The 11367-nt window shown below is 48.6% G+C and overlaps 1 protein-coding gene across 1 annotated transcript in view; it reads right to left on the bottom strand.

The window, feature by feature from the left end:
• Positions 1-11367, bottom strand: part of NFRKB (nuclear factor related to kappaB binding protein) — a 44778-nt gene that overhangs the window by 3053 nt on the left and 30358 nt on the right. The window contains exons 20-24 of the mRNA XM_015415795.1: positions 9677-9974; positions 7540-7788; positions 4455-5240; positions 2089-2195; positions 863-998 (exon numbers count right to left, since the gene is read on the bottom strand). Of these exons, the coding sequence (XP_015271281.1) occupies positions 863-998; positions 2089-2195; positions 4455-5240; positions 7540-7788; positions 9677-9974 (1576 nt within the window). The remainder of the gene's footprint in view (positions 1-862; positions 999-2088; positions 2196-4454; positions 5241-7539; positions 7789-9676; positions 9975-11367) is intronic.

Below are 11367 nucleotides of genomic sequence, written 5' to 3'. Positions count from 1 at the left end.
GTGCGGCTTTTTAAAGCCGCACCAAAAGAAACATGCGGTGGCAGGATCACATAGATCCCCTGAGCTGCCGCGCAGTTCCTCCCCGGCATGATCAGATCCTGGAGGGGAAGCTACTGAAGGGAGAGCGAGGCTGCTGAACTGCGCATGTGTGCGCGTGCGCAGTTCGGCCGGGAGCTTGGATTGCTCCAGACGACGGGCGTGGTGGCGATCCCACGGCCACGCTTGCTGCGGTGCTTCAGGTAAGTCCTCCTTTGTAGGAGGTTCTTTTTTACAGCGGCTTTTCCGGGTTTAGGGACGGATCGGGGATGGGTGTGCGCCGCTTCCCAGATGTTGCGGTGAGATCACGCCCGTTTGCTGCGCCCCCGATCCATCCCTCTCCCAGGCCAAAATCGTCTGTGTGACCGGGGCCTGTGAATAGCTTAAGAAACTCTTTAGCCTGAAACATAAGAACTAAAGTCTGTGCATCTGCTGGTTTTACCTGAGTTATCTATATTGAGTTATTTCAGAAACGTCAACCCCTGATTTCACCTGGCCTTTCCTCTCTATGTTGAAATAAATTCTTTAGTTAATTTTGAATCTTAAAACACTTCAAGTGCCGTTTACAGTGATTTATGTTAAAAGACCGATCCTGACCCTTCCCTCGGGTTCCTGGGCTGAGCCAGCAGTAAAACATCATATTGACACAGGGACAGCCAGAGTTCTTCAGGAAAGAAGAAAACAGACCACTAGGGCTGCTCAGTCAGAAAGGGAAAGAAAAACGGAGGGAAAACCTTGCCTCTGAGACAGGGAAGTGGACGGGGCTGTCACAGATACAGCCCTGAAGCACCAGAAGGTGAGACACACAGAGGGGTGTGATCCTTACCTGTGTCGCCTGGCCCTGCTGCTGCAACTGTTGCAGCTGCTGAGCAGTGAGGAAGCTCACGGGCTTGTTCCCAGCAATCAATTTTGTCCCAGCTGGCATCGTGGTGAGGATGATGTTTCTACCCAGTCCGCTGATGCTAAGGAAAGGAATCCATCAAGGAGTTACTGGAGATACAGAGGACTGCTCTCGAGTGCCCCTCGCAGAGCAGCAAGGCCTGGGGAATATATTACGCCAATGCACTGCTCTTTCAGCCCCCGCCAGAACTGCCACCCAGGGGTGGGTTTTTTTGACAAAAATGACCAAGCAGTTGCGGTTTACAAAGGAGGTTGCTGCAAAAGGTCCTGTATTTAGCCAAAATCCTCAACTGACGAATTAGTGTTTTTATTTTGATGGTGGGGTGACAGTAAAACACCGCAGTCCTTATTAGTACCTCCATTCTAAACACAGTCTTGAGCACTTCACTTTTTTTTTTTCTCGCAAAGAGGGTCTAGGAAGCTCTGCACTCCATGGTTTTTCTTTAAGGGGGAACAGGACCGACAACTCAAGTCCCAACTGGACGTGACAATATCTCCAAATTCACCATGGGGCTGCGGGGGCCCAATCCTGATTGAAAGCATGGCACAATGGGAAGGAGAGGCACCTCCCCCCCCATGCTGCTTTGAAAAGCCCTAACCCCTGGCACTTGGGCTCCTAAAAACAGCAGTGGGGGGACAGGTGCCCCTCCCCCATGCCCCCCCATCCCTATCAGGCCCCCACAGTACACAATGGGGATTTATTCCCTAAAATGGCAGCAGCATCTCCATGGTGATTTCAGGGGTGTTGTCATGTCTAGTTAGGAACTGAGATGGTCACAAATTGACCAGGCTGCCTTCATTTTTTTAACAGCATCTCAAAGTTAGAAGTGGCGAGATAAAGACTTTGAAAGCATGGAAATGCATATTTTATCACATGTGAATCACTGCTATTAAATAAACAGAGGACAGTTGAAAAAGAGAGGGACTACCCATTAGACACATAAAACAACCATTCAGGGAAACCCGGGGTCATTTACTACTGCACAGATATGGGAAGAGAGATTGTGTTTACTATTAACCGGGATTGGCAGACATCAGTGCTTTCGAGCCTTCTTATGCAACCAGGTTTCCATTAATCTGATCCTGGCTCTCAGCGATCTTTATTAGAAACGCAATGCTAAACATTACACCGGCCGCCTACATTTTACTCACTTGGCTCCAAGGTTGCCCTTGATAATGGGGGTGGTCACCACACTCTTGCCTTTCACAGGCTGGCTTATGACTGAGAGAGGCACCGTGATTCGGGCAGGCAGCTTCCCCTGGATAAACAGAAGAAATCAGAACCCGGAATGGCAAAGAGCGCTTTCTGTCATAAAAGAACAGGGTGCTGATGCCATTCTGAAACTCATGGTGCCACACTAGGATACTGCCATGGGATTGCAGTTCCTCCTGAATCTGATATTAGAATTGTAATTGTTGGGATTATGGAAGGAGCATGAACCTGAGCACGTCAAAGCAATGATCCATCAACATTTTTTCAAGCCTTTTAACTGAGAGGAAAGCTCAGGGGCAGTGCGGAAATAACCAGGGCTTAACACAGGTGTGAATCTGCCACATTTCATATCCAAGTCCACACACCGGTCACCAGCTCCAAACCCCAGAATGCATTTTAAGTCTGGTTTCTGTAGTCCAGTGACAAAGCTCTGCCACCCAAACTCAGCATTTTAAGTTTGACGCAGAGGCTTGGAAATTGACTTCTTCGGAACTTCAGAGTGAACTGTTTTGAATGTGATAGGTATGCCAACATTTTGAATGTAGGCAGGAGCAATGTTCCCTCTAAGCTGTAGAGTTCTGTGAGCAAAAATTATACTTTGTGAGCTACTGGCATTAAAGTTGTGAGCAGGTGATCTGGCTACTGCATACATTAGTTTGCTGTGGAGCCATCCTTCCTGAGCGGAGACAAAAATCTGTGAGCTGGAGGCTTAAAACTGTGAGCTAGCTCACACTAACTCAGCTTAGAGGGAACACTGGGCAGGAGTTAAGAGCTCAGGTGAAAACTACACAACCCACTAACCCATTCTGTAGGAATGAACAAGAACCTCAAATAAATGACTGACAGGCAGATGTCTCCATTGCTTCTCTAATGTTAACACACACTGGCTTAACAGGGGCTTAACAGGGTTTAAAAGCTTAAAGAAACAATGTAAATTATATGCCACCCTGACCTGGACGACCCAGGCCACCCCCATCTTGTCAGATTTCAGAAACTAAGCAGGTTCAGCCCTGGTTAGTACTTGGATAGGAGGACCACCATGGGAGTTCAGGTTTGTCACGCAGAGGCAGGAAATGGCAAACCAACCTCTGTTTGACTCTTGCCTCAAAAACCCTATGGCAGAGGTGTCAAACTCATTTGTTATGAGGGCCGAATCTGACATAAATGTGACTTTGTCAGGCCAGGCCACGTGTGCCATAAAACGTAATGCCAGGTACTGGGGATAGAAACTGTATAAAGGACAGCAGCTGGTAAGCTCAGAGTTGGTGTATCCTCACTGCAAGGCCCCATGGGCTGGGAGGAGGGTGTAAAGGAAAACCCACATAGGCGGACTGGAGAGGCAGTAGTGCAGTGCTGGGCAGATGCCCCCATGATGCTTGACTGCTGCAGACGAGGTTGTCCTGCTGTGCTGAAACCACAACGGAGTGGCTCTGCCTACTCCCCCCAGCACTTCCTCCTTGGCATCAGTTGCTTACAGGCCACATAAGAACCCTGGATGGGCCGGATCCGGCCCCCGGGCCATATGTTTGACACCCCTGCCCTACAGGATTGCCGTAAATCAGCTGCAACTTGACAGCAACCCCCCTCCCCCCACATTTTATTCAAGAAAAGGCTGAAATCAGCAACCAGTTTATGCGGGATTTATATCTACATAATTTGCACAATCCATTTTGCTTCTGCTCATTAAAGGGAACTGCTAGAAATTCTAACCAGCACCTCCTTGGGTCCTAAGAATTTTTTTTAACCTAAGCAGTGATTATGTGTTTCCGAGCCAAAAAATGCATCCATCAGAGTGAGACATTTGGGGGGGGGGTTGTGCAGATTTTCAGGGTGCTGAATTCTGCACACCATGCCAAATTCTCTGGTTGTATAGCAGGACTGCAGAAAACTTCCAACCTAGATCATAAGCAAGTCCCCAATGGCATTCAGTGCTGTACTTTAAGTCACCCTCTACTCAAAAGAGGAGAAGAGAAGAAGAGACTGGATTTATACCCTGCCCTTCACTCGAAGTCTCAGAGCAGCTTACAAACTCCTTTCCCTTCCCCTCCCCACAACAGACCCCCTGCGAGGTAGGTGGGGCTGAGAGAGCTCTGACAGAAACTGCTCTTTCAAGGACAGCTCTGACAGAGCTACGGCTTGCCCAAGGTCATCCAGCCAGGTGCAAGTGGAGGAGTGGGGAATCAAACTCGGTTCTCCCAGATTAGAGTTAGCGCACTTAACCCCTACACCAAACTGGCTCTCAAAGACATCTCATCTTCAAGACTTCCTAGCCCAGCTTAATTCACAGCACAGCAACCTTACTTACTGCTTGGCAGGTGGAGACGACGGTGGTGCTGACCGGGACTTGCCGCATAGTGGTGGCCCCCGTCCCTATCGTTATGGGTGTCCCGGCTCCTCCCGACACGACAGCAACTGCCTTTGACACGGAAGCTGTCATGGTCGGCAAAGAAACAGCTGAGGTATGGACAGTGCCCGGCATGCTCACTACGGTCGAAGAGGGCATCTGCTTGGCGTGAGTGGCGACAGTAATGGTCTGCCCAGTCTTGGGGGGCATGACTCCCATTCCCTGCACAATTCTTATCGTAGCAGCTGGCTTGGCTTCTGTGGATGCCACGGTGGTAATGGCTTTGCCCTTTTGGTCTGCCACGGTCATGCCCAGAGCAGGCATCAGTCTGAATGCTGAGCCGGTAGACTCGGCAGTCTTTAAGTCAGGAGTCACTTTGACCACCGTGGGCCCTGCCGGGCTTGGCGAAGCGGAGCTGGGCGCACTGGTCTTGGCCGGCGAATCGGAAGACTGGATGGGGCTGGACGTCACGTGCAGAGTCGCCGAGATGCCTTTCCCGGCTGACGCGCTCCCGGCAGCAGCGGAGAAGAGGTCTTGAGTCAGTTTGACTGTCGTGACCTGGGACTTGGCCAAGGTAGCCATCATGTCTGGAGTGATGCGCAGAACCGTTTGCCCCTTGGCGTCAGTAGTGATGGAGGAGGGAGGCAGGCGCAGCACATCCTTGCCTTGGATGCGGAAGTTGGAGGCAGCCAGCGGGATGCTGCTCCCGGGCTGGTTCTTCATGCCGAGCTGTCCAGTAATAGCCACCTGTAAAGCAAAGCACACTCTGTCACATCGGCACACCTTATCACTTCTACAGAATGCTATGCAGTCCCGGGAATGTTGATGGGAGGCCATTCTTTTACAGGGGGGAAAGAGAGAGAGAAAATACAGGCGCAACTTTTCACAACCAAACTCATTACAAAAAGGGCTAAATGTGGTTTGGGACCGACGTGCCTGAAGGACCACCTTTATGAACCCACCCGGCCACTACAAACAGGCCTTGCTTGGGGTGTCCCCGCCTTATGAGAAGAGGAGAGGAGAGGAGAGGAGAGGAGAGGAGAGGAGGAAGAACAGGAGATTGGATTTATACCCTGCCTTTCACTTGGGAGCCTCAGAGTGGCTTACAATCTCCTTCCCTTCCCCTCCCCACAACAGACACCCTGTCAGGTAGGTGGTGCTGAGAGAGCTCTTTTGAGGACTGCTCGAGAGAACAGCTCTGAGAGAACTTGTCACTGACCCAAGGTCATACCAGCAGCTGCATGTGGAAGAGTGGGGAATCAAACCCGGTTCTCCCAGATTAGGTAGGTGGCAACCTAAGAAAGGGCCTTCTCAGTCATTGCACCAAAACTCTGGAACTCTCTTCCCAGGAAAATTCTAATTCTTCTGTCCCCTTCTGTTGCCATCTTCCACCAGCTGGAATATGGCACCCCCAGTGATCCTGCCTAATGTTTTAATTGTCGTTTTCAGGTCTCACTTACAGAGACGTGAAAATAATAGTTTTAACAACGTGAGTGGGACAGGTGGTGGTGGTTTTAAAATGCGATTTTGTTATGTATGCTTTGATTTGTTGGCTGCCTTGTCTTTCCTCCACACTCTCTCAGCATTCGCATATATTTAAAAAAGTTGTAAATGGCTATAGCTGTCTTTTAGTTGTTGTAGATTTTCTGGGCTGTATGGCTGTGCATGGTCTTGGCACTGTAGTACCTCCATGCAAAGACCAAAACCAAGAACAAAATACACCTAATGTGTTTTATTAGGACCAACCAAAATGACACAAGACACTGTGGAAGCTTTCAAGCTCAACAGAACTTTTCATCAGGAAGGACGTTGGAAATTTTTTTTAAAAAATCAAGGGAGTGGAAGAACAGATTTTTGCAGTCAATGATCTTCAGACTTGGTCTTGCTAGCATCTACATGCATATTTAACATTTGGCCAATACATAGTTACAAGTTACATAACAGCAATAATGTTTAATGCATTTGCCTGATCCCTGTAGTCAAAGTCCTACTGGGCCACAAGTCAGCGGAAGAAAATTACACAACATTAACGGTGCAAATTTGGTGTAGTGGTTAAGTGCGCGGACTCTAATCTGGGAGAACCGGGTTTGATTCCCCACTCCTCCACTTGCACCTGGCTGGATGACCTTGGGCAAGCCGTAGTTCTGATAAGAGCTGTCCTTGAAAAAGAGCAGTTTCTGTCAAGAGCTCTCTCAGCCACACCTACCTCACAGGGGGTCTGTTGTGGGGAGGGGAAGGGAAAGGAGTTTGTAAGCTGCTCTGAGACACCTTTGGGCAGTGAAGGGCGGGGTACAAATCCAATCTCCTCTCCTCCTCCAAATTTAAAGAAATTTCTCTCTCCCCCGCCGAATACTAGAATTCCAGTATTGGTGGTAAGTGTCATCAACTCACTGCTGACTCACGGTGACCCCATAGGGTTTTCAAGGCAAGAGGCGAACAGAAGCTGTTTGCTGTTGCCTGTGTCTGCGTGGCAATCCTAGACTTGCCTAGAGGTCTCCCATCCAAATGTTGACCAGGTTCAACCCTGCTCAACTTCCAAGCTCTGATGAGATCGGGCTAGTCTGGCCTGTCCAGGTCAAGGCCAAATTCTGTTACTACCTAAATGAAATTCACTTCCACAGTGAGTGGTGGACAGCCTCTCCTTTAGAGGTCTTTAAAGGGATTAGACAAATTCATGGAGGGCATCTCTAAGACCCACGGTCATTAAATGCAGCCTGGTATTCCAGAAGCCATCTCCCTGTGCTTCCCAGATGCCTGCAGCAAGCAACAAGAATACTTTCCGCCGTTAGCCACTATGCAAACATCAACCAATGCAGGTACATTCCTTCCCCCTCTCTCCTTCCCTTGTCTCAACTGAATTATAAGTGTCTGGGGCTTGTCTATCACATTTCGTTTGTAAAGTCACTCAGACTGAGCAAGGTTTGTTACTAATTACCTGACCCCTGCTGGAAAGAGAATGCTAGATTAGATGGACCCCCGGTGGTTCCAGTGCGGGCTGTTCTTACATGTTAACGTATTTCCTCCTTAACAGTGCTGTGCTTCTCACCTGTTTGATGATATTTTGGCCACCGACGTTCTGGATGACAGCGGTGGATGGCGAGGAGGAGGAAGAGGAGGAAGCAGCGGAGGAGTTGGGCGTAGAGCTGCCTGGAGAACTAGTGGTTGGCTTTGGGGCAGGACTGGGTGCTGCAGAGATTCCTGTCCCAGCAACAGTGGCTGGCCCTGTGACTGAAACGGCTGGCCGCTGCACCTGGACCGGGCTGGTCTGGGCTTTCACTGGGACAGTCATAACAGCCTAATGGGAAGAGCAGACAGACAGACGTCACACGCATTACTTGAGAGATCCTTCCATTCAGCTCCAGGCGGCTCAAGGCATCAGAAACTGCGAGTCAACAATTTCCCATCCTTTCAGAATAACTTTTGGAAACTGCCCTTTTGAATGTCTTTTGGCAACTGCTTGAAGCCCATTTTTGCTAGAAATGTTTAACTACCTACCCAATGACAACCTTCGCATGTATTGGGAAGGTACCCCCTTGATTATTAACTAGGGATCTGCTTGCAAAAACCGCATGGTGAAACTACTAAGAGATTACTAGAGGGGAAGATTCTCATATTGGTTCCATCAGATTTTTACCCAGTGTATTTTTGAAGCCTCACACACAAGAAATTTAAAGAACCCCGGTAGTGCCTTTGGCTGTGTAGCATAAACCTGTCTCTTGAAAGGCTTGGAGGAGGAAGGTCTTGCATTCACTAGAATTACCACATTATCCCCAGCCTGCTTGAGGACTCCGTGGTATAAAGGCATGCATCTGCACCACATAAGCCATCTCAAAATAAAAAAAGATATCTCCCCCGCCCCAGCAGCTCATCTGCTCTAATCAAGTTACAGAAAAGGAGAGACTCCTCTGGGCCAAAAGCCTACTCTATAGACAGAGCCATGAACAGCTTGTTCAAACAGAGAGAAAACTACTCAAAGCAAATTTTAAAAGCCTCTGAATATCTGGCGCCTAGAAGTGGATGGAACAGGTCACCCCATCACAGAATCTTCATCTGCACCTCTTCAGGAGGGGGGGGGGTGTAGAAAGAGATTCCTGAAGACTTTGTGAAAAGGCTGCAATGTCATGAAAGGGCTTAATAAATCAGGGAGATGACAGCTATCATGGGGGCTGGGATATTTTGCAGCGTAAGAATCTAAATATGTCCCTCTCCATTTCTGGACTAAAAGGTAAAGGTAAAGGTTCCCCTTGCTCGAAAGCCAGTCGAATCCGACTCTAGGGTTGCGGTGCTCATCTCCGTTTCAAAGCTGAAGAGTCAGCGCTGTCCAAAGACGTTTCCGTGGTCATGTGGCCAGCATGACTAAACACCAAGGCGCACAGAACGCTGTTACCTTCCCACCGAAGTGGTACCTATTGATCTACTTGCAATTTCTTGCTTTCGAACTGCTAGGTTGGCAGGAGCTGGAACTAGAGACGGGAGCTCACTCCGTCATGCGGCACACTCGGGTCTCAAACGGCTGAACTACCGACCTTCCACAGCCTGCAGTTCAGCGTCTTAACCACCTGAGCCACCGCAGCTCCTATTTCTGGACTAGGCTGATACAAACAAACAGGAATCATATTTCCAGAGTTCGAAAGGGCCTTGGGAGTCCAGCTAGTCCAACCGCACATTCAGCGCAGGGACTCCAAAGCTGGAGCATTTCTGACCAATGGCTGCCCAAGCCTTTGCGTGAACGGGGGCTGTGGGTCAGTGGCAGACCACCTGCTTGGCATGCAGAAGGCCCCAGGTTCAATCCCCGGCATCTCCTGTTGAAAGGATCAGGTCATAGGTGACACGAAAGACCTCCGCCTGAGACCCTGGAAAGCCACTGTCGGTCTGAGAAGACCATACTGACCCTGATGGACCAAGGGTCTGATTCAGTATAAGGCAGGTTCACGATCTCCAGTGAGGGAGAGTACATGCACTTTCCACCCCATTAGCTGATTCCACTGGAGATAAACGTGTTCAGCATTATTGCGCTATGCAGGTGTTTAATAAAAAAAAGGACTCATTTTAAGGGCATTGCACTGTATTAAGCTGTTGTCTTTAAAAGCGTGAAATCAGAGATATTAGTGCTGGAGAAGACAGTCTGGGATGGAGATTACTCATGCCAGTTCATTACTTGCATTCATACAGACATTCCTCACCTGGGGCAGGACTTTGGTTTGTGCAGAAGTGGCAGGGATGCGGATCTGCGGTACAGATGTCGGTGGCAGTGGCGGCGGCTGCTGCTGTGGCTGCGCTATCGTTGGGGCTGGCTGGGACACAGCCGGAAGGCTGGCCTGTGCCGTGACCACTCGGACCTGGGGGAGTCCAGAGGAGACGGTGTGGCTGGCTGCCCGAGAAGGTGGCTGCGGAGGCCCAGCCTGAGTCGGGGTGGTGCTCTGTGCCGTGGAAAGCAACGTCCCAAGCTGCGGCATGGTGGGGGAAGACACCAAAAGGATGCTGCGGAGGAATGGGAGGGGAAAAAAAACCATCCGGTTAACTTGAAAGGAAGTGACACAGCTCTTGAGTTCCAATGCCCAGTCTTGGGTCAACTATGTTGCTGTTAATATAGCAAATTATTCAAGGGTTTTAGATAAACAGAACCGTAAGAAAAGAGCCCTATTGGAACAGACCAGTGGTCCATCCAGTCCAGCATCCCATCTCACATAGTGGCCAAACCAGTTACTCTAGGGGGGCAACAACAGGGCATAGAAGCTGAGGCCTTTCCCCAGATGTTGCCTCCTGGCACTGGGATTCAGAAGTTCACTGCCTCTGAATGTGGAGGTTCCCTTTTTTTAAAAAAAAAATAATAATTGGTATATTTATTTATAGTTTTTTATCAAAACAGCATAGAAAGCAAAAAAAGTATACAGTACTTTGAGTCTAGTTTTCAAACTTGTTATCTAACCATGCATACACTCTAGTCCATCTTTTGGAGTACAATTCTTCATCTTTTCCTTGTAATATGATATTTAACCTATCCATTTCCGCAATTTCCAACAATCTTTGTATTAGTTCCTCTCTTGAAGGTGTTCTATCTGATTTACAACATTTAGCAACTAATATTCTTGCAGATGTTAAAATATAAGTTATTATACACAGATCATTTTTTTTACAAGTATCAGGAAGCATATTTAATAAAAAGACTTCTGGTGTGAAGGGTAAATAGATATTCATTATTTCCATTATTATTTTGTGTATTTTATGCCAATAGGTCTGAATTATTCCACACCTAGAATGTGGAGGTTCCCTTTAGACTCCAGGGCTAGCAGCCACTGATTGAACTTGCCTCCTTCAATCTGTCTAATCCCCTTCCCAAGCAGTCTGTGCCTGTGGCTCTCACAGCATCCTCTGGCAGTGAGTTCCACACTGTAATCACTGCAAAGGATTTCCTTCTGTCTGTTCTGCATCTGCTGCCCATTGGCTTCATTGAGGGTAGCGACTGAATACAAGTGATCATTTTCTCCTCAAATCAAACCATTATTGGCTCCCTGAAGAAATGAACCAACAAGTTAAATGCCAATCAGAGACAACCAGCGTGAGACACCTATGAAGGTTTTCTGGCCCCTTCCTCTTCACAGTGCAGTTTGTTCTTTTAAGCCATGAGGCTGGCTTCAAAACATTCTTCTCCTGCGGTGCACCTGATCTGCTCTTGGAGCGTGTTCCCAATGGGATGATAATGGTCAGCTTGGAGGAGAGTTAAGATTTTGCCTTAGAGCTGCAGGCTGGACCAGGTTTCCACCCTGGTGGTATCCGTCTCTTTAGACCAGGGATCCACAACCCTTTAAAGCCTTTTTAAGCACCTTTGTAATTCTGATTGAGACGGTGGGTGCAACCGCAAAACGTCTGGCTC

Source organism: Gekko japonicus, unplaced genomic scaffold (genome assembly GCF_001447785.1).
Source record: "Gekko japonicus isolate JY-2015 unplaced genomic scaffold, Gekko_japonicus_V1.1 scaffold2196, whole genome shotgun sequence".
NCBI lineage: Eukaryota > Metazoa > Chordata > Lepidosauria > Squamata > Gekkonidae > Gekko > Gekko japonicus.
The sequence above is the reverse complement of the archived record's forward strand: the minus strand, read 5'-3'. Positions and strand labels throughout refer to the sequence as shown.